Source organism: Oncorhynchus keta, chromosome 28 (genome assembly GCF_023373465.1).
Source record: "Oncorhynchus keta strain PuntledgeMale-10-30-2019 chromosome 28, Oket_V2, whole genome shotgun sequence".
NCBI lineage: Eukaryota > Metazoa > Chordata > Actinopteri > Salmoniformes > Salmonidae > Oncorhynchus > Oncorhynchus keta.
In genome coordinates this window covers 32,328,705-32,342,764 of record NC_068448.1, presented here as the reverse complement: position 1 = coordinate 32,342,764, position 14,060 = coordinate 32,328,705, and the positions used below count along the sequence as shown (strand labels likewise).

The following is a 14,060-nucleotide window of genomic DNA, read 5'->3' as shown; positions in this document are numbered from 1 at the left end:
TTTGCTGATCGTTCCCTTTTCAGTCTGCATGATAAATGCAGCAGATGCAACAATATGTTGATGAAGTGGAGAAAGTCAAAGTTGCAGGTCTATTATGATATACTGAGAGAGCAACTTGTCACATATTAAGTAGGCAATTAAAAATGCCAGATGGACTCCTTTTTATAACTTGATCACTATTAATAATTTGAGTGCTCTTCTCGACCATTGATGGCCTGATCAAATCCTACCCCTGCAAACCTGTGTGAACTTTCCTCCACATCTAAATGTGATGAGTTTGCGGCATATTTCAGAGATAAGATAAGATAAGAACCAACATTAGGCTGGGTATCAGTCAAGCAAGAACTGATGAGAAGTTTGATGATATGTGCCCGAGCCTACCACACAAAGGCACTATGGATTTATTTTTGCTGATTGACACAGGAATGCTCAGGAAAGAGATATCACAACTTAAGCCTTCTACCTGCCTTATTGATCCTATCCCCTCCACCTAGTTCAAAAGTTTTTAATTGCATATCTGAAGAAGTGCAAGCCACTGTTAATCACTCTCTGTTCTCAGGCACTTTCCCCACTGCACTAAAAATGGTGAAACCCCTTCTGAAGGAAAGTAATTTAGATTATTCTGCTCTTAGCAACTTGACAATCTCCAACCTTCCATTCTTAAGCAAAATCTATGTTCAAATAGCTAAAATATTTAAGTGCCAACTGTATTTAAAAAATAAAATCCAAATATGGTTTTCGTGCCCACCACAGCACAGAGACAGCCTTAGTTAAAGTGGTAAATTACCTTATAGCCAACACAGATGCCATACAGCTCTTTGTCCTCGTACTCTTAGATTTAAGTGCTGCATTTGAGTGCTGCATTTGACACAGTTGACCATGATGTTCTTCTGGACAGACTGGAGAGGTGGCTTGGCCTCTCCGGTCGAGTTCTAAATTGGTTTAGGACCTATTTAACAGGGTGAGAGTTTGTCAACCTTGGTGAACATAATTCACAGAAAATACATATCACATAAGGTGTTCCACAAGGTTCGACTTCAGGTACGGTACAGTTCAGTTTACATATGTTACCCCTTTGGCAGCGTTATTGGAAAGCACAGCATTGACTTTCACTGATACGCAGACAATACACAACTTTACATTTCTATGTCACCAGAGGATTTTAGCTCCACAGATAAATTCTTATACTAGTGATTTAAATACATGGATGGCTCACAACTTCCACCAGCTAAATCAAGACGAGACCAAGGTACTTATTGTTGGAGCCAAAGCAGAGAGAGAATCTAGCCGCACATCTGAATTCACAGGCAATAAAGACAAGACAAGGTAAAAATAAACCTAGGTGTAATTTTAGATTCTGAACAAAATTTTGGATCACACATTAGGAATGTGACCAAAATAACTTCTTACCACCTGAGGAACATTGCCACGGTTTGGCCGTTTCGCTCTCAGGCTGATAGACTCATCCATGCTTTTATTACAAGCAGGCTTGACTACTGTAAGGCTCTCCTGTCTGGTCTACCTAAGAAAGCCATTGATCAACTGCAAACCACACAGAATGCTGGACCAAGTGTACTGACCAAGACCAGAAGGAGATCACACATCACACCGGTTTTAAGTTCTCTGCACTGGCTGAGGTTGTAGAATGAATTTTAAGATTATTCTATTGGTTGTTAAATCAATCCAGGATTGTGCACCCCTTACAATTCAGACATGCTTTCAAGTAAGTCTCTCAGCTCCTCTGGCACTGGCCTCTTAACCATCCCAAAGCCTAGGCCCAAGAAGCATGGAGGCAGCCTTTGAGTTACTATGCACCCAGCCTCTGGGAAAGCCTGCCAGAGAACTTGGGGGCTGAAACTGTTGACCTTTTTTTATTTTTGAGAACTTCAAACATCTTTAGCTTTGCTTTTCCTTAGGGTGATTTTTTAATTGTTCAGTTTGTGTCATTTAGATGTTTTATCTTATGTTTGTTATGTAGTAAATATTTCAGCTTTTATTTTCAGTTTCTTCATGGAAAGCACATTGCGTTGCATTCCATGTCTGATATGTGCTGTATAAATAAAGCTCGATTTGAGGACAACGATGCTGCTTTCCACTTCGCTTCTTAATATAAATCCACACACATTCTATAATTACACTATTAGTTTTTGTATCTTACAGTCTGCAAACAGCTAGTTTGTCTTTCCTTAGCAAGTTGTGGCTAAAATAAATCATATCAACGGCTAATGCTAACCGGTAGTTAGCTTGCTAGCCAGTCAGCTAGCTAATAAATGTACTGAGTCCGAGCAAATGTAGCTTGCTAATTCATCCTGATACCAGTGCTGGTGTAAGTCTTAATCAGCATGTTGTTTGTGCAACAGTATCAGAGAGAAATAAGAATAAGCGAAGCATGAACGTGTTAGCTACATGAAGTAAGAGAAAACATTTAATTTGTTTTGTCTAGAAGGGTACAGCTTGTCAAAATTGACTTTTTGTAGCAGGTTGAGGAAAACTTAAGCAGGTTATGATAATTCACATAATTATCCTAACCTAAGGTTAGAAAAAGGGTTAGCTAAAATGCAACAAAAAAAAGCACAGAGATTTAGGAGATGGACGAAAGACTGTGGCATTACACACATGGAATCTAACAATGGAGTCGGAGAAGGAGACTGACCGATTGTGTTTTTTTGTTTGTTTTTAACTTATTTATTTAATTGTTTACATAATGTTGCCTCTACCGTCTCTTATGACCGAAAATAACTTCTGGACAACAGGACTGCAAATACTCACCACGGACTGGCAGAATCCTTGTTTTCCCTTTAATGAGTCTGACGAGCCCGACGCGAATGATATACTGCTTTCTCGGGAACAGGCCCAGATCCCTGTGATTTGTATGATGAGTCGGCAGGGAGAAAAAAGGGGGCCAGAGGGCAGGCAGCCTTCTGAAAATTCGTAGGCGATCGACTAAACCCTCACTTCCTTCCATTCTGCTAGCAAACGAGCAATCTTTGGAGAATAAAATCGACCTACGTACAAGATTAAACTACCAACGGGATATTCAAAACTGTAATAAATAAATAGAGAGATATATATATATATATATATATATATATATCTCTCTTATGCTTCACCGAGTAGTGGCTGAACGACGACACTATCAACAAACAGCTGGCAGGTTATACGCTGTACCGGCAGGATAGAACAGTGGCAGCTGGTAAGACAAGCGGCAGCGGAATTGGTATTTTTGTAATTAACAGCTGGTGCTCGATATCTAAGGAAGTATTGAGCTATTGCTCACCTGAGGTAGAGTATCTCAAGATAAGCTGTGGAGCACACTATCTACCTAGAGAGTATCTGTATTTTTCATAGCTGTTCACATACACAGACAGAGACAGAGGCTGGCACTAAGAGGCTGGCACTAGTTCACATACGCATACACAGACAGAGGCTGGCACTAAGACAGCATTGAATGAGCTGTATTCCGCCATAAGCAAACAAGAAAAGGCTCACCCAGAGGCACCGCTCCTAGTAGCCGGGGACTTTAATGCAGGGAAACTTAAATCCTTAATACCAAATATCTATCAGCATGTTAAAAGTGCAACCAAAGGGGGGGGGGGGACACACGCTGGACCACCTTTACTCCACAAACAGAGATGCATACAAAGCTCCCCCTTGCCCTCCATTTGGTAAATCTGACCATTATTATATCCTCCTGATTCCTGCTTTCAAGCAAAAATTAAAGTAGGAAGCACTAGTGACTAGATCAATTTTTAAAAAAGTGGTCAGATGAAGCAGATGCTAAGCTACAGGACTGTTTCGCTAGCACAGACGGAATATGTTCCGGGATTCCTCTGATGGCACTGAGGAGTACACCACATCAGTCATTGGCTTCATCAATAAGTGCATTAATGACGTCGTCCCCACAGTGACCGTACGTACATATCCCAACCAGAAGCCATGGATTACAGGCAACATCCTCAGTGAGCTAAGGGCTAGAGCTGCTGTTTTCGGGACTCTAAACCAGACACTTCTAAGAAATCCCGCTATGCCATCCAACAAACCATCAAACAGGCACAGCGTCAATACAGGACTAAGATCGAATCGTACTACACTGGCTCTGACGCTCGTCCAATGTGGCAGGGCTTGCAAACTATTACAGAATACAAAGGGAAGCACAGCCGAGAGCTGCCTTGTGACACGAGCCTACCAGATAACCTAAACTACTTCTATGCTCGCTTCGAGGCAAATAACACTGAAACATGCATGAGAGCACCAGCTGTTCCGGAAGACTGTGTGATCCCACTCTCTGCAGCAGATGTGAGTAAAACCTTTAAACAGGTCAACATTCACAAGGCCTCGGGGCCAGACAGATTACCAGGACGTGTACTGTGAGCATGCGCTGACCAACTGGAAAGTGTCTTCACTGACATTTTCAACCTCTCCCTGTCCGAGTCTGTAATACTTACATGTTTTAAGCAGCCTGTGCCCAAGAACACTAAGGTAACCTGTCTAAATAACTGCCAACCCGTAGCACTCACAACTGTAGCCATGAAGTGCTTTGAAAGGCTGGTCATGGCTCACATCAGCACCATTATCCCAGAAACCCCTAGACCCACTCCAATGACAACAGTGGTAGACCTGATCACCGACAACAACGAGGCAGCCTATAGGGAGGAGGTCAGAGACCTGGCAGTGTGGTGCCAGGACAACAACCTCTCCCTCAATGTGATCAAGACAAAGGAGACGTTTGTGGACTATAGGAAAAAGAGGACCGAGCACACCCCCATTCTCATCGACGGGGCTGCAGTGGAGCAGATTGAGAGCTTCAAGTTCCTTGGTGTCCATATCACCAACAAACTAGAATGGTCCAAACACACCAAGACAGTCATGAAGAGGGCACGACAAAGTCTATTGCCCCTCAGGAAACTAAAAAGATTTGGCATGGGTCCTCAGATTCTCAAAAGGTTCTATAGCTGCACCATCGGGAGCATCCTGACTGGTTGCATCACTGCCTGGTATGGCAACTGCTCGGCCTCCGACCACAAAGCACTACACAGAGGGTAGTGCAAATGGCCCAGTACATCACTGGGGCCAAGCTTCCTGCCATCCAAGACCTCTATACCAGGCAGTGTCAGAGGAAGGCCCTAAAAATTGTCAAAGTCTCCAGCCACCCTAATCATAGACTGCTCTCTCTGCTACCACACGGCAAGCGGTACCGGAGCGCCAAGTCTTGGTCCAAGAGTCTTCTAAACAGCTTCTACCCCCAAGCCACAAGACACAGGTAATCAAATGGCTACCCAAAATATTTGCATTGCCTGCCCCCCCGGCCCGCTGCTACTCTCTGTTATCAGCTATGCATAGTCACTTTAATAACTCAACCTACATGTACATATTACCTCAACTAACCAATACCCCCGCACATTGACACTGTACCGGTACCCCCCTGTATATAGTCTCGCTAATTTTACTTTACATGACAGAGCTTTTTTATTTTTTTATATCAAGTAAACAATTCACTACAATCACCATAGAAGAAGTTCAAGTAGCAGTAAAATGTTACAAAAAAAACATTGAAAAATAATCCTTCCCTCTGCCCCATGATGACCTGCCCCTGGCTCTGTGCGATCCTTCTCTACAGTGTATAGCCAGAAGAGGACTGGCCACCCCTCGGAGCCTGGTTCCTTTCTAGGTTTCTTCCTATGTTCCTACCTTCAAGGCAGTGTTTCGTAGACACTATGCTCCTGCCTCAGCATTGCTTGCTTTTGGATGTAAAATAAATTTGATTGATACTTTCTTACCTTTCCTCTGCAGGAAGAGCCGTAGCAGCGGGCTAGCCACAGAGATGGCCTTGTGGTAGTTGTCATTGTTGTTTATTGGCAACAGGTCGCCGTGGACGTCGGCGTAACCCACCAGCAGGTCCACGTTGGGTATCCGGTGCACGTGCTGCAGGAGTCCATAGAACTCATCGAATCTGCCCGGCTTCGACCGGTCCAGGGAGAACCGACGGAATTCGGCCCCAAACTGGGACATATAGGAATGTGAACAGACAGACAGACCACAGTTAAAAGATTGGATAGGAGGAAGGATAATGACCTTGGTGTTTGTAGAAAGAATTTTGCAGCAAACCGTTTTGACAAAGCAGAAAAACATTACACAGTGGTTGTAATAAGTCAAATCTACACTTTACAAAAATATGAGGTCCTGGGCTGGCATGGTTACATGTGGTCTGCTGTTGTGAGGCCGGTTGGACGCATTATATATATTTTTAAATCTAAAACGACATGAGGCGGCTTATGGTAGAGAAATTAACATAACATTCTGGCAACAGCTCTGGTGGACATTCCTGCAGTCAGCATGCAAAATACACACTCCCTCAACTTGAGACATCTGTGGCATTGTGTTGTGACAAAACTGGACATTTTAGAGTGGCCTTTCGTCCCCCGCACAACATGTACCTGTGTAATAATCATGCAGTTTAAATTGGCGTCTTCATTGACACACCCGTCAGGTGGATGGATTATCTTGGTAAAGGAGAAACGCTCACTACTAGGGGTGTAATCAAATTTGTGCACAGAATTTGAGAAATAAGCAATTTGTGAGGATGGAAAATTTCTGGAATATCTTATTTCAGCTCATGAAACATGGGACCAACACTTTACATGTTGAGTTCATATTTTTGTTCTGTTTCAGTAACATAAAATAATCCCCAGCAAAATCGGTCAGTTTAATAAGCACGGCTGCATCTCAATCCACTGCATCCGCTTATATCGACCTTTCGCATCTGCGGTGGAAGGTGGCCGAGCTACAGAGGTGTTTGTCAGACCATAAGACATCCCTAAAAAATGGTGGTGTTCTCTCCACGACCACTACAAGTGTCACAGGACTCGTCTAAAGGTAACTTATACAAATGAATGTTAGTACAGTGCTTCACATTAGCCTTACTCTAATATTGTTTATTCCCTCGTCAAACTACACACAACACCCTATAATTACAAAGCGAAAACAGGTTTAGACATTTTAGCAAATGTAATAAAAATAACACAGAATTACTTTACTTACATAACTATTCAGACCCTTTGCTATGAGACTCGAAATTGAGCTCAGGTGCATCCTGTTTCCATTGATCATCCTTGAGATGTTTCTTCAACTTGATTGGAGTCCACCTGTGATAAATTCAATTGATTGGCCATGATTTGGAAAGGCACACACCTGTCTATGGAAGGTCTCACAGTTGACCGTGCATGTCAGAGCAAAAACCAAGCCATGAGGTCGAAGGAATTGTCCGTAGAGCTCAGAGACAGGATTATGTCGAGGCATAGATGTGGGAAAGGGTACCAAAACATTTCTGCAGCATTGAAGGTCCCTAAGTGGCCTCCATTATTCTTAAATGGAATAAGTTTGGAACCACCAAGGCTCTTCCTAGAACTGGCTGCCCGGCCAAACTGAGCAATTGGGGGACAAGGGCCTTGGTCAGGGAGGTGACCAAGAACCTGATGGTCACTGACAGAGCTCCAGAGTTCATCTATGGTAGAGTGACCAGGAAGCCACATGCCAGCCCACTTGGAGTTGGCCAAACGTCACCTAAAGACCATCACCATGAGAAACAAGATTCTCTGGTCTGATGATACCAAGATTGAACTTTTTGGTCTGAATGCCAAGCATCACATCTGGACAAAACCTGGCACCCATCCTACAGTGAATCACGGTGGTTGCAGCATCATGCTGTGGGGATGTTTTTCAGCAGCAGGGATTGGAAGACCAGTCAGGATCGAGGGAAAGATGAACCTGCTCCAGAGTGCTCAGGACCTCAGACTCGGGTGAAGGTTCACCTTCATCAGGACAACGACCCTAAGTATACAGCCAAGACATTGCAGGAGTGGCTTTGGGACAAGTCTCTAAATTTCCTGAATTTTCCAGACTTGAACCCGATCAAAACATCTCTGGAGAGACCTGAAAATAGCTGTGTAGATGCTCTCCATCCAACCTGACAGAGCTTGAGAGGATCTGTAGAGAGAAATGGGATTAACTCCCCAAATACAGGTGTGCCAAGATTGTAGCGTCATACCCAAGAAGACTCGAGGTTGTAATCGCTACCTAAGGTTCTTCAACAAAGTACTGAGTAAAGGGTCTGAATAATTATGCAAACATTTCTAAAAACCTGTTTTAGCTTTGTCATTATTGGGTATTGTTTGTAGATTGAGGGAATTTTTAAAATCAATTTTAGAATAAAGCTGTTACGTAACAACGTGGAAAAAGTCAAGGGCTCTGAATACTTTCCGAATGCACTGTATACAGGTCGTTTTGTGCAAACAAACAAAGGGGTTAAATATGTGTCCAAAAAAACTACAATATTTCCTGAGCTCTTATACCTCATTGATATAGGACAGACACTTCAAGACCTTACGATGTATTATTGTTTGCCATTTATGAATGTGTTATTCAATGTGTTTCTATGGTTTATAAGAGTAAAGACAAAATTCAACCTTTTAACAAATAAATCTAAACCAATTGACTCATGACCACTGTGATAGGTAGAGTCTTGAAGACCAGAGCATCACTCATTTAGTACAAATTCTGATTATGGGTCTTTGGCTTGTATGTGTGAAAATGAGTACAATCTGTGCATCGATTAAAATGTTCAAAATGTGGGTGTGATTGTGCCTGTGTATGTTATAGCAGTCTACAATTATAGAAATAGGGACTCACACACGCATCTCTGTCACATCAATAGGAAAAATACTGATCTGAAATATACCAAATCAATTACACTGGTGACAGTAACTCTTGTTGGTGGTACTCTATGAGTGAGAGTTGTTTACCACAAACATGTTTTGTTCGACATGGTTGGAGCAATGCCTGTTGCCTAAGTGTAACATTGGAGTTGAAAGACAAGGGTTGGACCCTCCCGTCCCTTTTTTGCATTACGAAGGTGCCCCCAGCGACGAGCAGTGTTGTGGTTACTGCTGCACAGTGCGGGGGACTGAGTTTGTAAGGTTGATTAGCACCCCATTGTCTAATCAGGCTGAAGACTACAAACACATTGGGAAACTGGGGATTGGTACCACCTTCATCCTTTTCATGAGACTAATGTCTGTAGTCTTGACAACATCTCATAACATGTGCTGATGAAAAAGTTAGTGTTTTGAATGGTTGAAGGGACCCCTGCATTATTATTACCACTGCTACTATTATTTGACATTCCAATAGTGACACTGGATATTACATTTTGGGATGATCCCAATAATGGAAAATGTATCTATTTAGAAGTATGAAATATATACCCAAACTGCGCAATTACTTTGTTTATTATTAGCAATCCTATGCGGAAGGAACCAAGATCCCTTATGCCTTTGGCACCTGCGCACGGCACTATAAACGGCTGAATGACTTGTCAGCGTTCTAGGCCAACAACCTTCATAAACGATTAGCAAACCTAATTAACAACCAGACAGTAGGCGGTGCAATCACAGATGTGTCTCAGATGCTTTTGAAGCTTGTTCAGTATGCTTATTTTAGTTAGTTAATTGTAAACAAACATTCACCCAATCAGATCATATAAAAGTGTAACATTGTCCAAACTCACTCCACAGCAATATGTGGTTCGTTGACAAGTATTCGCTCATTACGTTGGTGGCTGGACAGTCACAACATTGCCTAATCTCCAAAGCTTTTGACAGGGTTCCGACCACGGAGTAATAATTTAATTCGTACAAATAAGACAATGTGGTAAAACATCCATCCATGCATTGGATAACAACACATATCTTCCTCACACCAATCCACATTTGACACTTGTTCGTTCGCTGGACAGATCACTGGCTGGCCAACTAACGCGTTAGCTAGCAAGCAAACTGGTACAGCTAACGTTAGCTAGCGCAGACGAGACAATTGAATTACAACATAACTTGCTGACAAGCCACTTAGCAGGCTAATTTTGCCATCATTTGCAAGTAGCAAGCTATGAGCCTTCAATAACTCATACAATAGGTACATAGTAGCAGTTTTATACTGGCAATTAGCTAGCTAATATTGCAAGCAACGCACCTTGCTCTTCACCTCCACGGAGCTCAGAGTTCGGTTGCTCGGCACTCGGTGGTGCTTGTTCATCTTTCGCTAGCAGGACCGCCACAGCAGCACACACTTGCCCTCGCTGGGCTGCCCTCGTCGCCTTCGCACTCCCCTATATCCCAAATGATATCAACACAGGTATTCCAGTTATCTGTGTGTCCTCATAAGACACTTTAATTCCCTCGTTTGCGACAACGCCAGCTAACCAACCTGCTGTAATTTATCTTCTCATACTCGCCACACAGCCAGCTAACCACTCACTTCATTGTCTGTCCTGTGTGACGCTTTCACGCACCCAGGAAACTGCATTCGTTCCCAACAGGCGCGTTCCCGCTAGTAAGAATCAAGTACTACATATCTTGATCACTTTTTACCTGTAAAAATGTATTAGCTTATATGACGTAACCAAAAAATCAATCAATGTTTGTCTCTTGTCCACATAATAAAATAATCTTGTCTAACTGTTTTTCTGTTTGTCCTAAATTGTGAATAAATGCCTCAAGTATATTTTATAATGGTAAAGTGTTTTTAGTACAAACAGAGTATCTCTAAGAACTACAGGTGATATATTTATTTCTATAAAGTAAATCAAAGATAAACATTCACAAATTCACCTTGGCCAAGGTGAGTTTGCTCCACTCCTTTCCCAAACTCCTAACTGTTTGTGTCTTATGAAATTGCGACATCTTGTGGTCATCTGGTGTTAGCGCAGACAATTGTCATCAAAATATTAAATTCAGCAATTTCAAATTTACGTAAAGTCTGAAGCATCACATAATATGTATGGTTTATCTATTTGATGTCTTCAAATACTGTGATTTGACATATAATATCACATCTAACATAATGTATTTATTGTTCCATTCAACCCACTTTCTGCAATATGTTTCCATTTACCCCTGTTACAGCATTTAATTGGATTCTCTTTCAAATATGGTGTGCTCCACTGCCCCTGTCCCAAGATTCACAAGAAATTGGACAACTGTCATGATGATGAGACAATCGAGCCATCAACATGAACCCCCTATGAAGATGTTAAACTTTGTTAGAAATGGGAAAACCAAGGCAGCATTAAAGAGTGACTGCTCCTAAAAAGCAACCTTTTCATTTGAAAACGGCCTGTAACATTGATTATATGAGTCAGAAACATGTATTTTAGTGTCAAAATGTACTACAATGTGTAAATAGGAATATTTTGGTCATAAAGTAAGTCTCGTCAAAAACTGAGATTTGCCAGATGATAGGAAAAAAATGGTATGTCATGCAATGAAGGGAACAATAACAGTTTTCCTTGGGTTGCGTTTGTGATGCGTTCAAGACAACTGGGAACTTAGAAAAACCGAAGTCAAGTCATGACGTCAGTGATCTTCATGTCGGAAAGTCCGAGCTCGAGAAAGAGGCCAGATTTCCCAAATTGGAATTCTGAGTAGATGACATTCAAAAATATTTTTCCCAGTCGCAGATATTTAAAAAAAAAAAAAAAAAAAAAATTAGAGTTCCCAGTCGTCCTGAACTCAAGGAAGTCAGAGATTTCCGAGTTCCCGGTTGTTTTGAACGCGGCATTATTTCAATTCTGCCCACAGCTGGCAGGCAGCACCCAAGTAATCAGCAATTCTGAGCGCAGCTGCACACGACCCAGATCGTAATTCCCTTGGTCATTTGGTTTGACATTTGATATAGTTAGGGACCATCAGTAGCCTAAATTACACAATATGTATGGGCCAATATGAAAAAATGTCAATAGTTCCACATGTCAATTACTTAAAAACCCCAAACCAATTTTAAATTGCAGAAATGCATAAACAAATATAGAAAGCATTTAATATGACAACGAAAAGATATACAACATGAAAACATGGATTTTAACATACTTAATTACAATTTTCTGGAAGGAAAACTACACTCTACAAAAATATAAACACGGCATGCAACAATTTAAAAGATTTTAGTGAAGTACAGTACATATAAAGAAATTAATCAATTGAAAGTAATTCATTTGGTCCTAATCTATGGATTTCCAATGACTGGGAATTCAGATAACTTTTTTTAATGTAGTGGCGTGGATCAGTCAGTATTTGGTGTAACCACCATTTTTGCCTCATGCGGCGTGACACATGACCTTCGCATAGAGTTAATCAGGTTGTTGATTGGGGCCTGTAGAATGTTGTCCCACTCCTCTTCAATGGCTGTGCGAAGTTGCTGGATATTGGCGGGAACTGGAACACGCTGTCGGTCACGACGATCCAGAGCTTCCCCAAACATGCTCAATGGGCGACATATCTGGTGAGTATGCAGGCCATGGAATAACTGGGACAATTTCAGCTTCCAAGAATTGTGTACAGATCCTTGCGACATGGGGCTATGTATTATTATGCTGAAACATGAGGTGATGACAGACGAATGGCACCCAATGCAATTTCTGTGCATTCAAATTGCCATCGATAAAATCCAACTGTGTCCGTTGTCCGTAGCTAACGCCTGCCCATACCATAACCTCTCCTCCACCATGGCGCACTCTGTTCACAACTTTGACATCCGCAAACTGCTCGCCATATACGCTGTCTGCCATCTGCCCGGTACAGTTGATCCCGGGATTCATCCGTGAATAGCACACTTCTTCATAGTGCCAGTGAAAAAATTCTATACACAAAATTTGAGACAAATAAAGCTTTTTGAGCATATGGAAAATGGATCTTTATTTCAGCTCATGAAACATGGGACCAGCACCCCCCCATTGTGTTTTTATATTTTTGTAAAGTGTATTTCACCCATATTGTCATTAATTATAGGTCAAATTTCATAGTAATCTGGAAAGATTGGACAGTTACTTCAAAGATCGACATTACTATTCTAATTACATTAGTAGCCAGTTTATAACAGCATGAAGGCACCCCCAGATGTTTGTGGTATACGGCTAATATTCCACGGCTAATGGCTGTATCCAGGCACTCCGCTTTGTGTTGTGCGTAAGAACCCTTAACCGTGGTATATTTGCCATACACCACACCTCCTCGGGCCTTATTGCTTAATTATACCAGGTCATTTAATGCTTGAAAACAAAATATTATGAATAAGATATTTGGCTACAGAGGTGCCATTTCTTACCGATCTCTACAGCTTCCGTCCAAAAACAAATCCTTTGAAATTACATCAAAATATAGTGGAGGAGTTACTGGCAAGTGGCTAGTTTAGCTAACGAACTAGCTAAATCGTTGCAGGAATGACCAGGATGACACATCGATGAACCCCCAGATTCGAAAACTGAGAAAGAGGTGGAGTTGGACTGTTTTTCGTGCCCAAAGTCGACCGTTAAAGCTAATTTCCTGCAATTCTACACATTTTACCATTGTTTATAACGTGTTTTTTATTTTAAATAAATCGACCTGGGGGAATCGACCTCTTCTGAATATTGGTTGTACATGTCCCCCCATCCCGTGGCATTTTTCCCCTATGCTTTAATAACGTCAAAAATACCTCTGCTGACTGTCCCTAACCTTTGGTGCACTTGTCTCAATGCTTGCAGTGCTGTCTAACACTACAGACGTTAGAGACAAAAGCGAGTCTCTAACTCCAGGGGGCGCCAGTCATAGCTCCATTTCCTCACCGCCTCACTCCCTTCCCCTCCCCCTCCCTCCCAGTCTCTCTTCCGTTCTCAGCTCCCCCTTCTCTCCCTCTCTTTTGCTCCCTTTCTCTCCCCTTCCCTCTCTCTCCCGTTCTCCCCTCCCTCTCTCGGTCTCCCTTTCTCCCTCTAAGTCTTCATTCCTCACCTTCCCTCTCGCCTGTCTCCCTCCCTTTCTCACATCCTTCCCTTCCCCCCTCGCCTGCCTGTCTGCCTCCCTTTCTCCCCTCCCCCCTCTCTCCCTCCCAGTCTCCCTTCCTCCCCCCTCTCTCGCTCGCTCAGTCTCCCTTCCCCCTCAATCTGCTTAGCACTCCTGCTGCTCACAGCACTGCAGATGAGGCCTCCACGTCCCCCAGTCTGCAAGGCCTCTCTTCCAGCCTCCCCCGCCTCCCTT

At 42.5% G+C, this 14,060-nt stretch overlaps 1 protein-coding gene across 3 annotated transcripts in view; it reads right to left on the bottom strand.

Moving 5' to 3' along the window:
* Positions 1-10,389, bottom strand: part of LOC118361046 (partitioning defective 6 homolog beta) — a 36,350-nt gene extending 25,961 nt beyond the window's left edge. Inside the window, exons 1-3 of one of the 3 annotated variants that reach the window (XM_035740771.2) lie at positions 10,309-10,389; positions 10,024-10,159; positions 5,778-6,000 (exon numbers count right to left, since the gene is read on the bottom strand). In XM_035740771.2, the coding sequence (XP_035596664.1) occupies positions 5,778-6,000; positions 10,024-10,086 (286 nt within the window). In that variant the 5' untranslated portion in view covers positions 10,087-10,159; positions 10,309-10,389. Of the gene's footprint in view, positions 1-5,777; positions 6,001-10,023 lie in introns of all 3 variants that reach the window. The other 2 variants (XM_035740770.2, XM_052482824.1) reach the window with 2 other exon arrangements.
* Between the last annotated feature and the right edge of the window lie 3,671 nt (positions 10,390-14,060).